General features: G+C 33.9%; 1 protein-coding gene and 1 long non-coding RNA gene across 5 annotated transcripts in view; one reads left to right on the plus strand and one right to left on the minus strand.

Moving 5' to 3' along the window:
• LOC143223497 (sestrin-1-like) overlaps window positions 1-14,942 on the minus strand; it is a 90,270-nt gene extending 75,328 nt beyond the window's left edge. For 3 of the 4 annotated variants that reach the window (XM_076451562.1, XM_076451560.1, XM_076451563.1), the window contains exons 1-2: window positions 14,776-14,912; window positions 9,577-9,908 (exon numbers count right to left, since the gene is read on the minus strand). In XM_076451562.1, coding sequence (XP_076307677.1) covers window positions 9,577-9,897 — 321 coding nt within the window. In that variant the 5' untranslated portion in view covers window positions 9,898-9,908; window positions 14,776-14,912. Of the gene's footprint in view, window positions 1-9,576; window positions 9,909-14,775 lie in introns of all 4 variants that reach the window. The other variant, XM_076451561.1, reaches the window with a different exon arrangement.
• LOC143223499 (uncharacterized) lies at window positions 1,168-25,002 on the plus strand. The gene is made up of 3 exons (XR_013012940.1): window positions 1,168-1,330; window positions 23,416-23,500; window positions 24,027-25,002. It is a non-coding gene; the product is annotated as an uncharacterized LOC143223499 (long non-coding RNA).
• The last annotated feature ends 455 nt before the right edge of the window (window positions 25,003-25,457 follow it).

Genomic DNA, 25,457 nt, shown 5'->3' on the forward strand with positions numbered 1-25,457 from the left:
ACTTAGTAACCGAGACAAAGGATAGGAACATCAGCTTGTATGAAACACCAACAGGTTTATTGCAGAAACAAAAACAGCTACATTTAATAATTTATCAACTGCAACAGAGAACAATCTGTTTGCTTTTGTTAAAACTTAAGCAGACAAACTACATATATAGTAGGTTGTCTGCGCTCTTCTCACCACAGATACAGAAACTTTGTTTCTAGCATTAAGTCCGGAGACATACAGCTGTGCCACTGGGGGACAGGTTTTTGAACGTCGCACAAAGCTACTCGAGGGCTATCTGCGCTAGCCGTCCCTAATTTAGCAGCACAAGACCAGAGGGAAGGCAGCTAGTCATCACCATCCACCGCCAACTCTTGGACTACTCTTACCAACGAAGAGTGGTATTGATCGTCATATTATAACGCCCCCACGGCTGAATGGGCGAACATGTTTAATGTTACGAGGACTCGAACCCGCGACTCTCGGATTACGAGTCGAGTTCCTTAACTACCTGGCCATGCCGGGCCTTACAGGTAATGGTCTGAAATACATTAAAGAGCATTTAAGGACGTAGAACGAGATCACTTAACTTAGAGCCAAGTGCATGAAATTTATCATGAAAGTATTGGTGTAGCTTTAAACTTAAACAGTTTCTGAATTAAGCCACTTTCTTGATGTTAGAAAAACACAAGTTCAAGAAGTCTTGATAGAAATGAATAAAACCCTATAACCCGAGCACTTTCAATAGGTGGACCTTTCTTCTTTAGAGGCAAATTGAAAGTGAAGTTACTTTGTTATATCATGAGGGTTTTTAATGAAAACAAACTTCTTTAAATCAACAGAGACATTAAGTTAAGGAATCGAATACTTTTCCAGATTTGTTGTCTACATTTTATTTTATACTTCCAGTACAAACTAACAATATTGGGTTATACTTTGCCGGCTAAGCAACATGTCGTAAGTCATTATTAGAATGTACTGTTACTAAAATGCACAGACTTTTCTATACATTAGAAATTAATGTAAATTTTTTTTTTTTTACCCATAAATTATTCCACGAATAAGCCACGATTTCATTTCATGAATGATCTTAAGTTTGATTGGCTCGCAACGGAATTTACTGACGTTTGACTATCTTGACCGCATTTCTCTGTTCCGTTGTTGGTAAAGCTTGATTTCGCAAGATTTATTTCAGTTCTCCACGAAATGGGGTTGGGTGGCAATACTTGTTTTTGACAGGATATGCGACAGTTTAGTATTGAACTTTCAACACTTATTTATTGGCTCTTTCAGAATGTTCAACTAGTTTCTCACTGAAAACAGATGAACCGAGAGGCAAAACGTAAGTTAAAAGTTTGATTATTTCGTGCATTTTCTTAATGCAAAGTTGTGTCCATTGAGTGGTTTTCGAACACCTACTTTTAGCATTGTAAATCCGAAGACTTATCACTGTACAATTGGATTATACATATCTGTTTAATAAATTTTTTATTTAAGTTTAATATTAAAAGCTGAGGGTACCAATATTCTAGCTATTTAATGTAAGGTTTAGGTATTAAATATATTACTTCGCATATCCATAAAAAACAGTTTCACAATATACAATTTTGATAACGTACTGCTACTTTATTGTATACCTACACAATAACGAATGTTACAGCAATTTATCTCAGGTTGTTTTCGTATTGCAAAGCTACACAATTGCTTAACTGCACATGCCCACCACAGGGAATTAAACCCTGGATTTAAATGTATTAAATCCGTAAACTTACGGACTACTCATTGGAGTGGGAATATCAGATTGAAACTTCTGAAGTTTCAATGTCGTTGTTTAACAAGCTTTTATTGAGTAGTTTTGTTTTGTTTTTTAAAGGGGAAAATATTGTGGAGCTTTTAGCTTATACACGATTATATTTATGCAACTTTGATTTAATATATTTCAAACAACGACAGTACTTGAAGCTAATATGCATTTTGTTTCAAGATAGATTCTTTCATTTCTTTAATGTTACTGTCACCATTAACAATACTGTGCAGAACGTTTGATATATCTATCATTGAGATTCTTTTGTATTGTTAGTTCTAAGGCTGATGTACTAAGCTAACAAATCTACAAAAAGCTGGCCAAACTTCGTGAAGTATTGGGTTTACTGTCGAAAAATACCATCGACAATGTGGGTATCAAACTCGTGAACCAATTCATTCTAATATCTGTAGTTAAAAACATAAGATGGTTACTTCGCTGTACTCGTTAGCTGGGTGGTTTTCAACTTCTCTCTAATTAGGTAGCTTGCTTCGATCAAAATGTTAATTAAATAATTCAAACGCAATTTGTTGTTGTTTTTTAACCATAAATTGAAATTAAAGATACGCAAGACCCAAGTTATTTGTTAACGGTTCATTTTAAAGTTAAACAGCATTTACGTGCAAACGCGACATTTTTCCACAACACAATCTCAACGTAACCAATTCTGACACTCGAAATACCGTCAAAAACAAGTCTAAAACTATCGTTATCACTGCTTGAGAACCAAAGTTTTTCTTGTACAAAATCCCACGAGAGTCGGTCAACATACATAGACAGTTCACGAAAAAACTCAAAATTGTACTTCTCACTGACAAACTGAAGGCACAAATTCCAAAACTGTTTAATCTCTTTTGAACCTGCAAGGAGTATATTTGTACTAAGTTCCATGTAAATTGGTCGAAACGAAGCTAAGTAATTGACCAAAATCCATAAAAATTATGGGTTTAACCAATGGATCCTCATTAAAATTAACAAAAAATGGACATACCCCCCCCCAACTTTTTATATGCACGTGTATAGGATTTGTATAAAGAAAAAAGTTACTGAAATACAGTAGAATAGCTATTAGGACACCCTAAAAGTATGCTTTATGGCATACTCACCCCTTCCCCATATAAGTACTAACAATGGGCAAGTTAATCATTTTTGTTTTCTCCTGTGTGGGACCTGCAACAGTATTTTTGTACCGAATCTCATAAAAATTGGTTAAAATATGGTTAAGTAATTGACCAAAACCTCCAGATTTGTGTTTTATGAGCTACGAATCATATAAAAATGGAGTCAAAATGCATGTTAGCTCACTTTAATCTTGACTGGTGTAAATATAACCAGAAAGGAGTCGCACACTTTCCGTTATTTGACCTTTAACTCAAAATCCTTAAAAAGGACCTGAATTAAAATAAATTCTAGGCGTATTGGACCAAGGTATAAAGTTAAATTAACTTGCCCATTGAAAGGCGTTTGGAAGAAAAAGAATAGAATGACTATGTTTTAATATTTATTCAGCAGGATTTGCATGTAATGTTAAAATTTCAGCTCTTAGAAATCGAGTAGAAATTTAAACATCGTATGTTAGGCTTAAAAAGAAATATTAGGGTCACGTGCTTCTGTTAAAACTCAAGTATCATTACTTTACCTTTTTCGTGAAGCAGTATAAAGAAGGCTTTCATAAGGGAGTGCAAGATCCAGTTTCAAGATTGGACCAAAAACGTTTAAAACATACAAAAACAAAAGAAGATATTAATAAATTCCAGATGACAAATCAATAAAACAAACAAGTAGGTGTTGAAAAACATGTTTTAGATTTAGAACAAATTAGGTGCAAACTTTTGAAACTTTCAAAACCAATTTACTCTGAAATATCCAAACAATTACACAGCAAGATAATAGTGTAGGAAGCATTTACGAAATGTTTCAAAATATGAAACAAACTATTAGCAAAGATACAATTTCAATATATCACGTTATATCTCTGCAACACTGAAATAATTAAAATGGGAAGAAATCGGACTGATCTACGTAATTTCTTACTTAAATAAAACCTACTCATGAACAGCAAGTTTGGACCTTACTAAACCATCTGTTAAAAAGTGCCAAACGTGTTAACGAGGGCTGGATTAAGTTAATCTTAACTTTTGTGGCGTGCGATATCGACTAATGAAAAAGCTAATTTCGTACTTAGATTTTTTTTAGCTTCAGTAATGTAAAATAAGAGCGAATTACACCTAAGATGTTAAGTCTGTAATATTAAATTTCTTAGCAACTTTAACACCTGAACTGTAATACATCATACAAGTTATCACTTCAAAAGATTTTTGCGATATTCCTAAACAAGTATTAATATACATGGCTTGTAAAAATAAAGTTGATATTTAAGAAAATGCAATACATGAAAGTACGTAACATTAGTGACGAAACATTTAGGTTAAATTAAAAATGAATTTAAAATATGGAGCTTTTAACACAATCTTAATCTCCACTTCTTGACCTTCAATAATGTATTTAATTCAAGAAATAACATCTTTTAAGGTAACTTTCACATCAGTCAGCAAGTAGACGCAACTAAGGCCTTCGCTCAACCTTGAACGACTTGGTCCTTGTAGACTCTCCTTCATTATATGACCAGATTTTACTGGTTGAAATTCCGATAACAAAAGTTAGCAACAAGCTTTAACTGTCATTGTAGCACCATGCGATACCGCGTTAGATTGCCTTAAGCAGGTTGGAAACACCCCAAACTTTGTGAAGTGGTGCCTTGACCTGTTTTAGGAATTCATTAGGTTCATCTGGCACGAAGCAAATATTCCAGAGCTACAGAATTATTAGAAATGTGAGTCACGAGGTTATTAATCATCTCAGTGGGTTGACACGTCCTCCGAGAGAAACTATCGAACCTCTGGTGCTCCTCGGATAACCCAAATAGTTAACAATAATACAATACAGAAGTTTGAGACTTGTTCAACTGATATGGTAAATTTCTGTCCGCTTCCCGCTGACATAGTAAACATTTGTCACAGTTACTAGTATTAACAATTGAGTAGTAATGAAGTAGTTTACCCTTCATATATGTAAATATTATGTTTTTATATACGTGTGCAAAAAACAATATTATTACAATACAATTATAAGAAGGAACCTGCGATACAGTAATATATTGAAAAAAACTTAAGTTAACTTTGAACCCGATAAAATTATCCAAGAGTTTCCAAATATTACTTATGATTATACTGACTATTTTTTTAATCGACAGGAGTAAGAAAAAAGCAAACGTCTTAAAATTATTCCCATTCTTTCGCGTTAAACATTTGCTTTCGGTAATGTGGTCTTTTTCCACGATAGAAGTGCCACTATCGGGTACAACGGTGAACAGTCGAACTACTATGAAACAAGTCTTCGAAGTTACCGTGTGTAAAGGGGTAAGGATTTGTAATAGCGGAAGGGAACGACGGTGATAATTCAAAGATTCTCAACCTTAAATGTCAAATATAAAATTTATAGTAAAGCTTCATGGAATACGACTTATAAAAAGGTGGGGAAATGTCTAATAAAAGTTGTAGAAGTTTATGATAATATATACAAAAAGATAGTTTATATTTAATTTTGATGAATATTCACTCATATTACGACTAATTTTCAGTGATGCGAACAGCCATGTATTGATTGATCCAGAATAGGCGTTGAATTTACTTACGTTTGTATTATCCCACCCCTCCAAAACGGTTTATAATGAAATGCCAGGCTTTTGCTTATAGTTTTACGTATTACAAGGTGATAAATATGCGCATGTGCAGGTGGGTATTATAGTATACAAAAACAAGGTCTCAAAAAAGCAAAAACATGCTGTACACACATCGCTTAGGCTTACCGTTTTAAGTTCAAATTTGCGTAGTGGTAAGACTACAGAACTACAATGGAATTGTAAAACAATTAAAATATAGGTTGCAAGTATAATAAACAGCATTAATTCGTCGTTTGGTTTGTTGTTTATTCGCTATGACAAACCATACTACTGGAAACTTGTTTTTGTTAGTTCTGCAAGTTTGTACACACACTCGACATAATTTACTTACAATATTAAATAATTAGGGCGAAATTGAAATGGCTGGAGGTTTATACCTACATGGCTTTCTCAAGTAGTAGTTCCAAGAACTTAAAATATTTAAATAAACAGAGTTGTTCAGACTTAGGATTTCTGTATTTGTATACATTTTTTCTTTGTTTTTAAATTGACTACTTACGTGTGGTGTGTTTTACAATTTAAATACTAAATACATTACGGGTAATGGTACGAGTAAAAGGTTTGTCGTAACTTGCTAAAAGTTACAATGTGTGAAGTGATATACAATTTTTTAAAAGAAAATCAGCGAAATATTGATCTGTTTGGGTGTTTTGCGATTTACTGTGCAAGAGGATTATCGTTTACGTAGGCATACTTCCATAACTGCGAGAAAAAACACACAAAAAACATTGAATAATTTTTCAGACGAGTTTGGTTTGTTCTGAATTTCGCGCAAAACTACACGAGGGCTATCTATATTAGCCGTCCCTAAGCTATCAGGGGCAGATTAGTCATCACCACCACCAACTCTGTGGCTACTCTTTTACCAACGAATAGTGAGATTGACTATCACGCCTCCAGCGGCTGAACCCATTTGGTGCGACGGGGATTCAAACCCACGACCCTCAAATTGCGAGTCAAGCATTCTTACCACCTGGTCATATGAGGTGTGGACACTTACTGCTGTTTTAAGACATTGTGACGCTTAGTTTGCACGATAATTTTTAAATTAATACTTTGAGGGAATGCAAGGATTACTGAAGCAGTGGTTATGTATAATTACCATTTATAAAGGTGCATGAACTTTGTTCTTTGCGCGAATAGCTGTGGATTTATGCATTTTATGGCCATTTATCACCTAAACTCGATCCTCTTATATTAACGGACTATATCAAAATATGTTATGTGTTCCCTTAACACATAACGGAATGTTATGAGAGATTAGGTTTTGGATTTCCTAGTATAAATATAATACACTGGAAGAGTAAAATATTCCTCCCTCCGATTATTACCTTAGTTTTGAGAATGGCGATAGTTTATTTCACTAAAAATAAATCAAATTCGAGTTTGTTAATGAAGCTGTTGGAGCTGATAATACGTTTTCTATTACTAAGAGGGGCCTGGCATGGCCTAGCGCGTAAGGCGTGCGACTCGTAATCCGCGGGTCGCAGGTTCGCGCCAAACATGCTCGCCTTCCCAGCCGTGGGGGCGTTATAATGTGACGGTCAATCCCACTATTCGTTGGTAAAAGTAGCCCAAGAGTTGGCGGTGGGTGGTGATGACTAGCTGCCTTCCCTCTAGTCTTACACTGCTAAATTAGGGACGGATAGCACAGATAGTCCTAGAGTAGCTTTGTGCGAAATTCAAAAACAAACAAACAAACAAATTCTATTACTAAGAGCTAAAATAATATCTCATTGCAACCACAGCATTAACTTTAATCAGAGAATAATTTCGCACGATACTTAATTACGCAACTGTAGCTATACATAGTGTACGTGTACTTGCGGGGACTTTAAAACACACCCACTTCGGAATGGAGTTAATGTGCGAAAGACGTGAAGTACTTAGACGTTTACAAAACACCACTAACTAACTTCACAGTTCAGGCTCTCGCGAGATGTGCATTACAGTAGTTATGGTGGATAAACATGCCTAGAATAATAATAAACTTGTTTAGAAATACTTTCTACGTTTTTTTTTTTACTTGAAAACCAAAAACCGTACGACAAAATGAAGGCGTTTGTATATAATCAACCTGCCAATCACATTTTGAGATGAAATGACGTAATGCGAAAATAAAAATTTGAGAAAGCAAAAAAGCGATTCTACTAAAACTGCAGACAAGTTTAATTTGTTAAAATAGTCATTGTAACAACGTTTGTTTTTTTTGGGATTTTTTTTTGCAAGTTTCTCAAAATAAATTCTTCCAGCAAATTTATCGAATTAAATCTCGGCCCACATATTGTATGCTTGGCTATGGTGCACCTTATAATGGCGAAATTAAGGTGTGACCAAAAGAGAAATTTCAGTTTTTTCTCAACTTTACATATTGTTGTCATTTTCGTCTACTTGACATCTCACTAGCCACAAAAATGAGTTTAGCAAGTACAGGGGCGGAAGCTTGCTGGGGCTGAAGTTACTCTAAAGTGGACCTTTGCTTCCCTGGTATCCCCCGCACCTAATGTAAAGTAACGCAGATAAATGTCATGATGATGATACGTTAAAGTCTGTTCATTGCGTAAATAAAGTATTATTGCGTACCTATAAGTTTTAGAGCGCAACCTCCTCACTTTTTTTTTTTTTTTTAATATATACGTCTAGTCTTTCCCAAACTGGGCGGTACTGCCCGAGTGAGTTTGAGATTCAGGGAAGGAGGAAGACAGAAAAGTTGAAATTTTCAAAGTTAAATTTGTTAAAATTAGACCATGATATTCCACTACTTTTTTCTTGACAATTAAATTTTGGTAAAATATTTTAATGATTGGTTATTAGAACAGGACAAGAACACTCATTGTTTGCTGATGGGAACGTTGTAATCGACAAGGTTGGAAAAAAAAAAAAAAAAAATGGTCTAATCGATCTAAACACCGTCATCAGGATGAGGCTGGCGTCACTTCTCGACAAACTGGGTTGTTGATATAAGCAGCATGGCTAGAGTTTGTTCCAAGACAAGTTTGAATATTTGGATGCATTTTCGTCAGATTACATTATAAAGAAAAGTAGGCTTACCAGATAAGGACATAAAACTGAGGATCATTTATTTAACAAACTAACTGTGTATTGAATATAAATCTTAAGCTAACAGTGGCATAGCTTCACAGGTGGCAAGTGCTTATTACTGAAAGGGAAGAAAACAGTCTGAAAAGCTTTTACAGCTACACAATTGTGCTACAAAACGTGACGCTGAGTAATTTCTAAAGTGCAGAATAGAACAAAGTAAATCTTAAAAAAAAAAATTACAGAATAACTTGCATCATTTAGGAAATGTTTCAAAAAGGTATACAAAATGCAAGTTTGAAGTAACAAGTTGACCTTAATAAACCACACACTTTAACAAATAACATTCCTCTGCAATATCAGATTAGAAATTGAACAGACTCAAAAGCAACATTAATGTTTAAATTTTCTTAACCATTTTTCATCTGTACTAATTAGGATTCTAAAAGAGACATCTACATTTAGCATTGCTAACAGAGATATTACAATACACTAGAGTTCACATTCTACACATTTCTCAAACCAAGAATATTAGTTATTTCAACACTGTATATGTGCTGAAGTATTTTACCTATTAACAACTAAAAACAGTTCACAAGATTATAATAAAGCAGATTTCACTCAAATGAAACTTCAGTCTCTAACTTCAGAGTTTTTTTTATGCTTGTATAAGCACAAACGCAGTAATCAGAGACAAGAACATATTCACCAACTAATAAAGTCAACCATATGACAAACAAACTCCCATGTGTTCATAATAGAATCCCCCCACCAACTCTAGACATCATACCAGAATAATTCAGCACAATATACATGATATTTAAATTAAAATGTTAAAAACACAGCCTACAACAATACAATTATTTTATATGCTAGTAGTTACAACTATTACTTAACCATGTTTTCCAGTTAAATAACTTTATTCTTATGATTGATATGCATGTAACAGAAGCATTCACAAAAAAATCCACCAAGAATTCAATATAGCATGCTTAAAACTTACCTCTAGCATTTTCAGAATTTCAAATAATTTCTCTCTCACATCACTAAATGGGCATTGATAGGCTAGCATAAGCAAGAATGGCAGACAGTCCTTCAGAGTCAGAGCTGCAAGGATTTTTTCATCCTCAGGGTCTCCATGTCTTAAATGAAATTTTGAAGTTACATAAATAGGGGTTTTTCCATTAATCCAAGACCTGAAACCACAATCTAGGAACTCCAAAGCCTGGGCTCTTATTCTTGCATCCCTTGAACAGAGAGGAACAAACATTTTTTGGACAAGTACTGATACCCGAGTCTGATCCATAGACGAGCAGTGTGACATGATGGCATTTTCTAAATAAATAAACAAGTTATTGATTATACAATTGGCATACATGACTACTTAATATTAAAACCACATTGATCAACAAAAAGAATTACCAATTTTTATTATTAGGTTGTCCACAAATAAATGTCAGAATTCTCACGATGACATTTAAAAGCTGAATATTGAGTAACTTATCGTTTGGGGGGGGGGGTTTAATCCAACATTTGTCAGTTACAATGACTTAATTGTCTGCTGTTTTAACTCTACTCCAAGTAAATTTTGTAACCCCCAAGGCAACATGGTCAAGGACTTTCATCCGATTTTCCTCTACGACTTCAAGCTTGGACGAAAAGCTACTAAAACTACACAGAACATCAACAAGGCATTATTAGGCCATGGATCTGTTACTGAACAAAGTTCAGCATTGCTTCCAAAAGTTGACATGGAGATGAAAATCTTGAAAATTACTAAAGGTCATGGAAGGAAACCATCCTTAGGTTAAAACATTAAGGGAAGCAGTTGAGACAGACCTTCACACAACAGTATGCAAGCAGAAAAGCTGGGCACAAGCAAGTCAAGCATTGATAATCACCCGAGTGCAACTGGAAAGACGAAAACGTTAGATAAGTGGGTTCTGCACTAGCTGACTGAAGATCAACAAAATTGGCATTATGAGATCTGTTAAGGATGATCCTTCAAAAGTTGAATGAATTGGGTTTCTGCCTTATCCACCTTTTTCCCTGGACCATTCCCCTACAGATTTCCATTTTTTCAAGTACTTTGACAACTTTAACAATAAATGCTTTCAAGATCAGGTAGCTGCAGAAGAAGCTTTCAGGAAGTTCATTAACCAAAGAAAATTTCTAAAGCAGAGGTATAAACAGCATTGTTACACATTAGCAAAAAAGTGTGTTGATGCAAATGGTGCTTACTCTGATTAAAGCATGCTTTAACAGGTTTATACTATTCCAAACTTTGCAGTTTAAAAACATTTATTGCTGGACAACCTAATACCATTACTCACCTAAATCTCCTAGACGGGCCACATTCACTAGAATACTTCTGGAATTTAGAGCTGAACAATTAACTTGATTAAATCAATTAAGGTTTTACAAAATAATTGAAATTATGATCCAATCTGTTAGTCACAAGAAATAAAGTCGTGGAAAGATCAACGTTTATAATTATAAATTAACCATTTTTAGTCAACTTAAAAAATAAAATCAATATTAGTGTTCAATTACTATTATTTTTTTTCAATCATTCCAACTATGCAAGTCTCGTATAAGAATGTTATTTCATTATAATTAAGAAGTACAATAATTAAAAAGTTTCTCCAATTTCCTACCTATAGTAGAAATAAATAAATATGAAAATGTTAATGACAAGGAAACCTAGATGATGATTCATTGCATTTGAACCAACATGCGTTAACTAATCTGTATGTATGAATTTATGAAATCACGTATTTGTTATCAATTTATTTACTTAGTGTAAATTTGCTAAGAAGTTATTCTACATTGATAAAATTTGGTTAACTAGTAAAAACAGAACTTTATCTGAAGTAACAAAACACTCAATATTAGTGAATCCAAAAACAACTTTCACTGCCACATAACAGAAGGACTTAAGCCAGTGATAATTACCAATTTATCGTAAATTTTTTTACTTTATCAAATCCTTTAGGATTTGATTATGTTCAGGAAGTACAAGATTCGAATGATGGATGCATGATGATTCAATATATTGAATAAGAAAAAAAAAAAGTTCTTACAAGTAAATCTAAAGTTGCTTAGTATTTTCAGTCAAATATTTTCCCTATACATTATTCAATGGTTATTTGAGGGTACATATGTACATTCTGCCTACATGTACAAATACAGCTTTCAAACTATCAGCTGTATTAATTGTTAGACAACTCAACCAGCACTATAAAAACAAATGAATTAAAAGTATAATAATGTCAATGGAAGAATGATACTTTTATTACATGTGGATTCTCTCTCAATGTTTTATCCAAGTTTAACTTTGTACATATTTATTGAAATTAAGTTAACAAAACTTAGAACTTTATGGAGACCACATAAACTGGTAAAAGTAACACTTATTTAAAAAAAAAAAAAATTGATTTTAATATAAAGCAAAACATCCTGTGTGGAAAAACAAAAAAACTCAGAAGAGATAATGCACTAGACAAAGAGAAAGCACAGTCTTCCTTTCATTATCATGAGATACGTAGCAATTTGGCAACTTTGATGGCAGACTGTTTGGTGGAAATAATTCAGTCTCATTTAAATCATTTTAGAAAAAAAACTTGTGTATCTTTTCCAACAACAAAATAATAATACTGCATTTACCAGTAAATATTTTTCAATAAACTTCTGACTACATGAATTTTTACATCTTATACAGTTAGCAGGACCTTTGTATATGATACAGCAAATTTATTATACCAGTCTAACTAGAGGTACACAAAGCAATTAAAAAAAAAAAAAAAAAAAAAAATATATATATATATATACTAAATTTGTTCCACATAATATTAATATTTTACATCTGTATGCAAAAATTCAGAAAAGAAACCAATTATTAAATACACAAAACGTAACAGAATGTAATATACGTAGTTAATTTTTAAAACTAAGCATAATTAAAATAAAAAGATAACAAAATTAGCTATACCAAGATCCTAAGCATTTATGTGACATTATACATTCTCCATAAAAATGTACTACCTAAAAGTTATTTATTATTATTTTTTATTCAGAAAAAAAAAATAACTGGATACAACCATTTATCTTTTCATTTAAGGTTAGCAACCATATCAAAAGCTTTTATTGGATAAGTATCAGTTTATGACTGATACTTATTATAGGATCAGTCCCAAGTATTTCTTTGGCATAATTCATTTCCATTATTCTCATTTTTGCACAGACCAAGGAAGTGCCAAGTAAAGAGGTTACAACCAACATTGTTGGAATCATTGAGAAGAATCACATTTAGTAACAAGTTCTGTGACTTCAAGACATAAAGTCCAATTTAATATCAATTTTATTTTATTATTATGATTAATTGTTTGTGAAGCAACTTAACACATTTAATTTGTTATAAAGCAAGCAATATTACAGTACACAAATTATTTAAAGGCTCAGGTGCATAATGTAATTGTATAAAAGTATAAACTTTTTCTCTAAGAACTATACAACTTTACCAAATATGTTGAGTACTACTATTAATATGATCTTAAAAGCATGCTTTCACAACTTGTCATTGGATCCTAGAAATTTAGGAAATTTTAATCTATTACTTAAATCTCATTAAAGAAAAGTGACATGCATCTGAAATTACATTATTTGAGACTTTCCTTAGATTATTTCATACAAAATATTACCTATTGATTACAGTAATGTTGATATGAAAATACTATATTGGAAAGGGATAACTATTACAAATGAATGTTTAATTTACAACAAAAACAGATACACTATGTGATCATTTTCACATAGGGTATGGTAAAACAAGATATTTCTTCATCCAGAATTTCAGTATTGTTATATTAGAAATACTACTCTTGACGAGTACACTTGAGTGGTTGAATAACACGATATACAGACAACAAGACCATTTGGTTCTTAAAAAGGTAGTTTCTATACTATTCCTTTGGAAAAGTAAGGCAAAAAGTAATCCATTATTTCCCAGAAAATCATAGATTCTCTTACTAAATCTCTTATGAAGTGGTGGCTTTTCCCACTGCTTATGAAAACTCGTTCCATAAACTAATCTCCCCATTGGAAATATTAATCTAACAGTATTTCTCTAGATCTTGTACTTGTTAACTCTTATCCTACTTCCTTTGCAAGTTCACCACATACACATACAAAATCACAGGCCTTTATCTTATCGGTCTTTCAAATAATTTTGTAAACTTTAATAAAACAGTTGGTACCCTTGTTTTCACGAGAGAAAGGTTGCGATCTCTCAATCTTATTTCATGATACAGGTCTTCCGTCACACAACTGATTTACTAACGTCCTCCTTTTCCTAGATGACTTGGTATTATGAAATTAAGGAGCAACAAAATACATGCCTTACATTTTTAAGCCTATATTTATTTTTTTAAACAAAACCTTTATTGTTTATAACCTGAAAGTTTCCCTAAAGTACTGTTGCATGTGCAAACAGGCGAATTTTTTTTTTTTTTAAATATAAATCTTTGTTGGCTAGGTGCTTGAATGTAAAAGGGTATGCTTAGCTTGAAAGGGATTTTTAGTTTTTTCCATTTCATAGATTTAAAATCCAATCATGGCTGAAGACTTCTTTACAAAAATTTTCTATCACTTTTCTTTATCTTGCAACTTAGTTGCATGATATTTCTAATACTTATCACTAATAGTATTATTATTATTATTATTATTATTATTTACTATAAATAATATAGAGAATGGTACTTTACAGTTTATTACGACACAGAAACCTATGTATATGTAATAATATTACGCCAAAGAATGAAACAATTATGAAATGCCACCAGTTAGTGGTCTTTAAACAGAAACAAATGTGTTGAAGTATCTCCAAAGAAAATACACAAATTTCGTCGTAAACAACTAAACTCAACAACCACGTGCATGCAATGCAAGTATCATAAAACTTTCAAGCTATACCCCTACAGCAACCACTACTACAAGTCTCTCAAGTCCCGCTCATATGATACATTCAATTTGCGAAGCCGATCAAATAGTTTAACTAGAACTTAAAAATAGCCTTTAGTTTCTATAACATTTGTAATTTTTATGAGACAACTTTCATCTCATGCTAATTTTAATCATTTTAAATTATTAACACCAGTTACTTAATTGTTAATCAAGCAAATAAATTTCAAATCATGAAACTTACGAGAATAACTTCCTTCCTCTCCAGTTTAACTATTCGGACTTACTTGGTGTACGAGATATAAATCAGCTGGCATAAGCTCCTCCTACTCCGATGATTTCACAATAAAGGCACTAGATGGCTCTGTTTTTCGAACTGATCTTATGAAATCGTTGGTTGCTCAACGTGAAATGTACTCAGTAAACAAGACAAAAATAAAATCTAAGAAACTTAATTGACATAAGTTATCAAACTGTATTTTATAGGTTAATCACCATCACTGTACATAAAGTAAGTAACAACTTCTCTTATTACCCACAAATTTAAAACTATGCAATTATTTAATCATATTTCATGGAATAAATGAGGCGATAAAACAAATATTTTTTACTATAACGAAATTTGATGCATTTTCAGTCTAGGTTTATTTTATAATATATTTCTGTAGTACTACATTACTTGATTGAAAATCACCAGTCTTACCACTCGTGGTAGAACATTCACTCGTTATCAAGGTACTATTCATTAGGATAACATGTGCACAGTTAAAATAAGCAAGTTTACAAAATTTTAGTGCTCATGTATGAACGTGAAATGAAAAAGGACACTTGATACAGTCAGTGCTTGACATGTTCATGACGTGTGTAAAGACGAACGTGTGTAGAAATATAAACATATTTATACATTAAACACTTACAACGTAGATAAAGAGGTGAAACAATTTATTAGAAAGTTTTACACTAATTCTTCTTAAGCTTTTTCCAATAGTTTGTTATTAAGAGTTTTTAAAAGTAAGTCAGACTTTGTATATGATAAACTAAATGTTTCAAAATAATAGAAACTGGTTTAACAGATTGATTATAATTGTTTAATGTTACTTAATTATCAATAAACACAATAAACTTACTGTTAAAAATGAAAATACTACAATAGGTATACTTCTAAGCAATATGCAAATAAGCAATAAGTCACTAGAAAACACAAAAACATTACACTACGTAAAAACATCGTCTCTCTCATCAGCAAACAAAATATATTATTATAGTCGAGCTCAATAGAAAAAAACACAATTTTCAGCTACAGAACCACAAATGCAAATGCAGTACATCTGTTATAATTTCTTGAAGATTTAAATACCTACTAACTAAACGATACGACACCAATAGATATCAGTGACAAAAAAAAAAAAAGAAAGAAGCACTCAATCCAGTGTGATATACTAGATCTATGTATGTATTCACTAACATCAATAATCAACTTTCTAATATTCGACGTAGGAGATTCAAACAATAACCATTTACCGATATGGAATATATTCGGTCTCTCATCACGCTGAAATCATTCGACGCACACAAACAGTTTAAATATAAAAAAGCAAACTGGAAGAAATGTGACTTCACAATAACAGAGCTTTTCCAACATGAATCCATCAAAACAGCCACTAGCAGCCTGTATATAGACAAAAACTGTTCAGGAATCTGAGAGATTTTTTATAAAAACAGCAGAAAAAACATATTCTGAAAGTATCAGTAAACAATATCCAAACCAGCTAGTAACGAAACACTGACATAATCATCATAATAAAGAAACGAAAAAGATCAGGAAATGAGTGTATGACAATCGGTGACCCACAAACTAAAACTTTAAACTATTGAATTCACAAAAATGGAACATATTCTGTACACAAATAAACTCAGAAACAGATTCCAAAGTTTACTGGTTCCATATGAAAAAAACACAATAAAGTGAAACAAAACAGCTACCACCACCTGTCCTGCATTTAAACATAATAATAAACTAGCATACATGAATAAACAGAAAACACACTAAGAACAACTCTGAAAAACTTTCAAAACATCATGACTCAAACATGATAAACCACTTCATGAACATAGAAAATAACATTGCACAACATAGTTTTTGCTTTTTGAACACTGTTGGGTGTTCCTTATAGAGTTTTAGCTGTTGATCACGAAAATCACATCCAAATTTGCACATCACGTACCGTTTCATCGAAATCTTCAGTTTTGTCATGTTTTTTCTAACTTTTGTGTCCAAGAATTTTCGTTTCTGTAAGAGACCTATGAACAATGGTTTTTTGCAGTCTGGGCATGTCCAGCCATGAAATCAGGCCAGGTTGGAAGCTGTTCTGTATAAGTACGCAGCCCGGGCATGCCTTGGCAGGCCGGAGCCAGCTTGACGCTGTCTCAGCAGGCTATAAAAGTGGCTTGCATACACAGATGCTGTTTATTGGATTAATATCGACCTTATAGTGTGTTCGTATTGTTTCAGAATATATCATTGCCTCAGTAGCACTGTAACAAGTAAGTTAGATGTTATAGACGTTTTACAGGACGATTGGTGTCGGTCAATATGTCTCGTCAATGTCGTAACAGCCGCGATACATTTTGTTATATTTTTGGCGAGTATACACTTGTTCATCAGAGACGCTCAATGACTGCTCTTGTGAAGAAAGCATGTCATCTGTACTTCGGTTGTAAAATTGGTGATCAAGACCAGCAATGGGTGCCTCATATTTTTTGTGCGACATGTGCTGTCTGTCTGAGATCTTGGCTCAGAGACACTCGAAAGACAATGCCGTTTGCTGTACGATGATATGGCGAGAACAGAAAGACCATGTGACGGACTGTTACTGTTTGACTAATATGTCTGGTTTCTCTGCCAAAAACAAGAAGTCAATTGAATACCCTAATCTGCATTCAGCAATGACACTCGTGCCACATGACGACAGTCTTTCAATTCCGAAACCACCAGAGGAATGGACCTTATACGAACCAGATGAAGAAACTGCAATACAGGAAACTGGCAGTGACATTGATCCGGATTTTGAACCGTGCTCCTCAGGTGATCCACATCTCATAACACAGTCAAAATTAAACGATCTGGTCAGAGATTTGGGTCTGGCAAAAGCAAAAGCCGAATTGCTGGGTTCGAGACTGCAGAAATGGTGTTTGCTGTCACCAGGTACGAAAATTTCTGTTTTTCGAAGTCGCCAAGATGACATAACCAAATTCTTTGTACAAGTTGACAGTCTCTGTTTCTGTGTTGACATCGAAGGATTGTTCTCTGCTTTGGGTTGTGACCACGGACCGCAAGAGTGGCGTCTCTTTATTGATTCATCAATGTTGAGTCTCAAAGCTGTTCTGTTACACAATGACAACGTTCACCCTTCAATACCTGTTGGCTATGCAGCACACATGAAAGAAACCTACGAGAACATGGAAATGTTGCTGAAGCACATCCAGTACAGCAAGTACAACTGGAATATCTGTGGAGATCTGAAAGTCGTTGCTCTGTTACTGGGACTGCAGTTTGGCTACACAAAGTACTGTTGTTTCATCTGTGAATGGGACAGTCGTGCCAAAGAGTCACATTTTTCTAGACAGAGCTAGCCACTCCGTAAAAGTTAGTTCCAGGACAGAAAAATGTGGCGCATGAACCGCTTGTCGACCAGGTAAAGAATATTTTGCCTCCTCTTCACATAAAATTGGGACTTATGAAGAATTTCGTGAAAGCAATGAACAAAGAAGGCGAAGGTTTTCGTTATTTAAGACAGATGTTCCCAAGAATAACTGAGGCCAAGATCAAAGAGGGCATTTTTGTTGGCCCTCAGATCAGGCATGTTATGAGTGACAAGCGGTTCGAAGATCTGTTAGTTGGGCCGAAAAGATTGCCTGGAAAGCCTTCAAAGACATTGTTGACAATTTTTTTGCCAATTACAGAGCCCCACATTACATTCAGCTGGTATACAAACTTTTCAAAGCATATAAAACAATGAAGTGCAACATGTCACTCAGGATTCATTTCCTCCACTCACATTTGGACTTCTTCCTCGCAAATCTCGGTGCTGTCAGTGACAAACACGGTGAAAGGTTTCACCAGGACATTGCAACAATGGAAAAATGATATCAGGGCAAGAAATCCGTCAGTGGTTGCTGACTACTATTGGACACTGCAACGTGATGCACCAAACATTGAATACAAACGAAAATCAGAAGCAAAACACTTTTAACTATGTTGAACTTAATAGCGTATTAGAAACATAAACGCAATTAAATACGTTATTGCCGGTAAACAGTTAACTGTCTATTTCTCAGAGTTCTTACGTGATGAAGCAAAACCAAAACTATATTTGTGCATACCCACCAGGTATCTGTCACAATCAGCAAAAACTTTACAGGAAGCAACACTTCAGAAAAAATTGTTGTGCAATGTAAATATACCACAATCAATTGTATATATATATATACATATATATACTCTCAATACAACAACAGAAGTGGAACACGATTACACAAGAAAACAATACATCAGACCTATCACAGTAACAGAAATACCAGAAAACATTAAACTTTAGAAAACAAAAGCTAGGACAATAAAAAATTCAAAACACATTACTCAAGAAAGGCCCTCTGAGACTATTAAAACATCTCACATCTTTATTCAACTTTTCTCTAAAAATGGGATACATACTAACCAAATGGAATGGAAATAGGTCGATGTGTTTTTATGATTCAAAGGGAAGAAAAATCAGTAAATAACCCTGAAAATTACAGATCATAAGTCTGATGAACAATAATAAGACTCCTAACTTTCCTTGAAATTAAATCGATACTTCCGGAAAAACAAAATGGCTTCCAAAAAAAAACAAACAACAGATCATCTTATAAGATTAACGGAAGAAATAATACACAGCTTTAATAAAACAAACAAACAAAAAATACACAGTCGCATGCTTCCTAGATGTTAAAAAAGCATTCAATAAAGTATATCATAATGAATTTAGATACAAACTGTCCAATTCTGGGACTCTCCAAAGAAATTATTCACTGAGTTTTTAACTTCCTGAAAGATAGGAGGTCAGAGTGAGTGTTGAGCAACTACTCCAAGTGCTGCACTCCGGAGGCGAGTGTCCCTCAAGGAGGAGTTCTTAGCCCTACACTGTTCATCATGCATGCTAATGACATTCTTCTTAACAACCCAAATCACACTTTTTGCTCACAGTTCGCAGATGATGTTGCAATCTGAACGAGTGCTCAAATTCAACAACAACGACATACAATAAACTTTGCCTTGATTGTGATAACACGTTTACCGAAACTAGTTGGCTGTAAGTTATATTAAATAATTTTAATTATTATCGTTCCAAAAAAAAAAAAACGTTGTTTATGGTAATTGTTACTTTAATATACATTATATAATCACTAATTAACGGAACAGAGTTGTATTGAAGTAAGTAAAGAATTAAAATGAATGCACATAAAACATAAGTCATTCACAAAAGGAAACAAGTAAATTAATACCACAGGTATATCTAGACGGAAGTCTCTTCCAGGTAGTAACATTAGGAAAATTCTTAGAGACTATAACTGACTCAAATTAAACTGGATACCACACAATGAGAACCAGGATTTGGAAAAAAAAATCGAGTTACCATAGAATCCTGACTGGCAACAAACAAGGAGCTTCATTAGAAAACATAGTAGACATTTACAGAACATACAAAAAACAGGCTTATAGGCCAAGCATGGCCAGGTGGGTTAAGGCGTTCGAGTCATAATCTGAGGGTCGTGGGTTCGAATCCCGGTCGCGCCAAACATGCTTGCCCTTTCAGCCGTGGAGGCGTTATAATGTGACGGTCAATCCCACTATTCGTTGGTAAAGAGTAGCCCAAGAGTTGACGGTGGGTGGTGATGACTAGTTGCCTTCCCTCTAGTCTTTCACTGCAATATTAAGGACGGCTAGCTTTGCGCGAAATCCAAACAACGAACAAAAAAATGGCTCTGTACTGAAGCAGTGCATATGTACATAACGCGTGACTGGTGTGCTGGAGTGATCTGTAAGTAATACATAATTTTATATTTAATTACATTATATCAGTCTTATTGGTTACAAGAACGTGTTTACAATAATATGTCAGTGATTTGTTAAAGCATTATTTCGTTTAAATAATATTTATGTATAGTTGGCTTAATCCTCTTACTTGGATAAAAATCAGAAGATGTTTTTTGAAAGATTTTATTTTTCATTGGGATTCGATCCTTGTTTTAGAACATGAAGGATCAGGTTAAGCGTTAACCTCTCTAAGGAAGCGCTCTTTTATTTGTACTGAACCCTATAATACAAATGAATTAAAGGGATTGTCCAAAACGTTAATAAATAGGATTATTACACTGCTGCATTACAGTTTGTTAAACTTTATCCATTGTCCGCAGTTTTATTTAAAATACCCTTTTCGTGCCATGTCCAGTTCTTGAGGTGATATGAACTCGTATACTTTCGCTAGAATCATTTGTACAAGGTTACATTATTACTCGTGGTCATAATACATTTTCCTTTAGTAGTCATATACACACGCACATAATCTTATTTTTACACACAACACCCCTATCAAATATAGCTGCGTTTGTGTCTAGGAGCCACATAGTCTATCACTGTTTAACCTGTAAGTTTCTTATTTATGATGTATAGAGAGGAGAGACAGTAAGAACATGGTTCATCATGTATCGTGTAAGTCTCTAGTTTGCTCATCAGTTCATTTTTATTAATATTTTTCTTCTCTGATAGTTGGCATGTTTAAATAGTTGTGTAGAAATATCGAATTTGTTGATCTTGGAACTCTATATGATTTCATTAAAATATAGTTCTGTATTTGCTATAGTTTGTTGATGTGATTGTTCTGAATTTCGCGCAAAGCTACAAGACAACTACTTGCGCTAGCCGTCCTTAATTTAGTAGTGTAAGACTAGAAGGAAGACACGGCTAAAAGGGCGAGCATGTTTGACGTGACAGGAATTCGAACCTACAACCCTCGGATCACGAGTCAAACGCCGTAACCACCAGGGAATGCCGGGCCTATCTGCTGTTAAACTCAAAACTACAGAATGGGCTATGTATTCTGCCCATCACAAACCACAAATAGAGAAAGCCGATGTTTAGTGTCATAAGATCTCAGGTTTACAATCAGACCGAATTAAGTGAGATAGATTTAAACTTTTTATTAAGTACTACTTTGTGTTTATACTGTAGGGACAAATAAATTTCATGTAAATAATACAGTAAATATTTTTGATCACTTGCCAAAGCAGTTCTGTTTAAAGAAATAGTTGGTTGACCGTTAACTTTTGTAACTAATATATTGAAACAGCTTAACCGGTAAATAAGAAATACTTTAATTTCATACTCAAAGAGGTTTGGTTTGTTTTGGAATTTCGCGCAAAGCTACTCGATGGCTATTTACGCTAGCCGTCCCTAATTTAGCAGTGTAAGACTAGAGGGAAGGCAACTAGTCATCACCACCCACCGCCAACTCTTGGGCTGCTCTTTTACCAACGAATAGTGGGATTGACCGCACATTATAACGCCCCCACGGCTGGGAGGGCGAACATGTTTGTCGCAACTCGGGCGCGAACCCGCGACCCTCAGATTACGAAGCGCACGCCTTAACGCGCTAGGCCATGCCAGGCCCTATATACAACCTAAAACGTACTTTAGGCAATACTCAGTGAAAATTATTTGAGCGCAAATGAGACCAAATTTGTCTTTTTTTACCCTACTTGCAATTTTCGAAATACATTTGATATCAAGGCTTTGCATTCCTAGAAGTTCAAACAAAATGAAAAATGAACCATATGAGCTACACTGACATGCATACAAGTGACTGCCCCTTGGCAAAGTTGAGCTCAGAGACCTTGACAACACAAATCGCGCCGTTATCCACTATGGAATGAAAGAAACTCTTACATTTTATAAAAATTAGGTAACAAGTCATAGAACGATCAGTCTTACTTGTCTACCTCCAACTGCAATTTATTTTCTTATCCAAAATTTTATTGATATTGATCAGAAAAAAGATCCCCCTCCCAACATCACGTAACGATTGCTTCTAATGTAACGTTTGGTTAAAGCATGAGGCAAACTACTTTGTTGAGACTTGATACTGGTAGATATCTGTGTGCCTAACTGGTCCGCTTGAAGGTTTAATGGTATCCTGTTTTTATTAACGATTTGTAATATGTAAACAAATTGTAATTTGTTTGTTTTGAATTTCACGCAAAGTTACACGAGAGCTATATGCACGCTTGTAATTTCAGATGTGTACCTTCACAAGGAGACTAAACTTGTTTAGTGATTTTCTTTTGTTCTTAGGTATTCAGATTTGTACTTAGATAAAATGCACCATAAGAAAAGTTTGGTTTTTGAGCGCAGATCTATAGAATGGACTATGGATTCAGATATCGAACTCTGAATTTTAGTTTTGTAAGACCTCAGGTTATTGTTGAACTACCAGAAGGCACACTAAAAGAAAAAGCATTTAAAATATGTTTCCAGTAACATACGTTTTCATTGTTAAAGTCTAAGTCAGGGCATAATTTGAGAGTCGTGGGTTCAGATTCCCGTCACACCAAACATGCTCGCCCTTTCAGCCGTGGGGGCGTTATTAGGTGATGGTCAGTCCCACCATTCGTTGGTAAAAGAGTAGCCCAAGAGTGCGGTGGGTGGTAATGACTAACTGCCTTCCCTCTATTCTTACACTACTAAATTAGGGACGGCTAGTGCAGATAGTTCTCGTGTTGCGCGATAATAAAAAAATAATTACGTTTTTTGAAGACATTTTAAAAGTTTGTTTGTTTGCAATTTTAGGTTTGTTTGTTTCAAAATGAAAACTTAATTACGTCAGGAAAATTACTTGAAAAGAGTGTTTGTTTCCACGTGAGAATCTAGTTAGGTAGGTACTTTGATAATTATAGTTTGTATTTTTCAAGATGATAAATTACACATTATTGCAAAAACTTCGGCACTTTATTCCATAAAATTGGCGTCTCATAAGAAAGAAATGGTTCTGTTTCAATAAAACAATTTCCAAACACGTTTTTCAGTCGAATACAAGGGACTAAAAATTTTCAAAAAATGACTGGAAAATCCAAAAGACACACTTATACAAAATATAAACATTTTTTTGTCCGAACACAAAATGAAATAAAAAGATGGTTTAATTCATGTAAAGAAAAACATAGAGTGATTGCTCACAGCTAAAATATCGTTCAATAAACTTCTTGAATATTTATAAAAATTGGAGAAATTTTGGTGGCCGACATCATTTGATTACCGTATTCAAGTTTCATTATTATAATTTTTCTCAAAGTATGCATCTTATGCTTTATCAAAGTAACGCCAAATTTTTGTAACAAAGTACATAACTTTTGCAAAACTCTGTATTTGTGAATGCAACATCAAAAGTTTGTTTGTTTTAGAGCTAGAGTCCGTGATCATGAAGGTGAGACATGTCCTGGATCCACTGAAAGCAACGCTTAATCTTAAGAGGTCTGGGGCATGCCCCCAGAAAATTAATAACATAATTTACAGTTGCTATATAAGCCTCTCAAGTGTACGCACGTACTCCTGTAAGCCAGAACAAACAGAATGTAACCTGTTTTGAGTCAACCGGTTTACCAGAGTCACTTACTCTGTTCCATATCGATGTATTTATGATGATATACATGCTGTGTGTGATATAATAAATATAGCAACTCAAAATAACAAGCGTTTAACTATTGTAAATTTAGATCTTGAAAAAGCCTTTGACCACATAAATGATAATTATTTTAAAAAGATATTTAGGGAATTTGATTTTGGTGGGAACATTATAAAGGTGGTTAATACAATGCATAAAAAAACACCATATTTTATGTAGTTCCTGGGTCGATTTCAACTTCAGCTATTCTATTCAAGAGAGGTGTAAGACATGGAGATTCGATAAATGCGTTTTTATTTACTCTAACAATAGAACCTTTCTTTTATAATTTAATGAAAAATTATTTTTTATGGTCAATATCAAGTCAATTGTCATCAAAGACTCATTCTCATGCTCAGGATGTACAAATTTATATTAGATAGGAGTCAGAGTTTAATGCCATTAAAAAATATAATAAAGAAATTGTAAGCATATTAGGAAACGATTACGAAGAAAAATCCCTTGGTTTGTGGACTGACGTTTGGAAAACACGAGTAAAAAATAAACCAAGATATGCATGGTCGAATCACGGAATAAAAGTATTTGGAGTGTATTTCGAAAATTCTTTGGTATGGATTTAGAAAAACTGGAATGAATTGAAATAAAAATGTAGCAAACTTATTACAGTCTCAAAATGTTTCCAACATTCTTTATCATTGAAAGTGAAAAATATTAATTCTTAATCAAAATATTAGTCGTTTTATGTGGCACAAATTTCATATATTACAACCGTTTATGAATTTGACAAATAACTTTCAAAACATTTTTTATATAATTCGTTTTAGGAAAAGTTCACTTGGTTAATATAAATATTTTCTTTACCTTTAGAAGAAGATGGATTAAATGTTATATCCTATAATGATAAACTATTGTTTATGATTTATTACTTCAAACGTGTACGACATAAACCAACGGTCCCGGCATGGCCAGGTGGTTAAGACACTCGACTCCTTATCTGATGGTCGCGGGTTTGCGTCCCCGTCGCGCCAGACATGCTCGCCCTTTCAGTCGTGGAGACGTTATAATGTTACGGTCAATCCCACTATTCTTTGGTAAAAGAGTAGCCCAAGAGTTGGCGGTGGGTAGTGATGACTAGCAGCCTTCCCTCTAGTCTTATACTACTATATTAGGGACGGCTAGCGCAGATAGCCTCGTGTAGTTTTGCGCGAAA

Source organism: Tachypleus tridentatus, chromosome 8, assembly GCF_004210375.1.
Source record: "Tachypleus tridentatus isolate NWPU-2018 chromosome 8, ASM421037v1, whole genome shotgun sequence".
NCBI classification, from domain to species: Eukaryota; Metazoa; Arthropoda; class Merostomata; order Xiphosura; family Limulidae; genus Tachypleus; species Tachypleus tridentatus.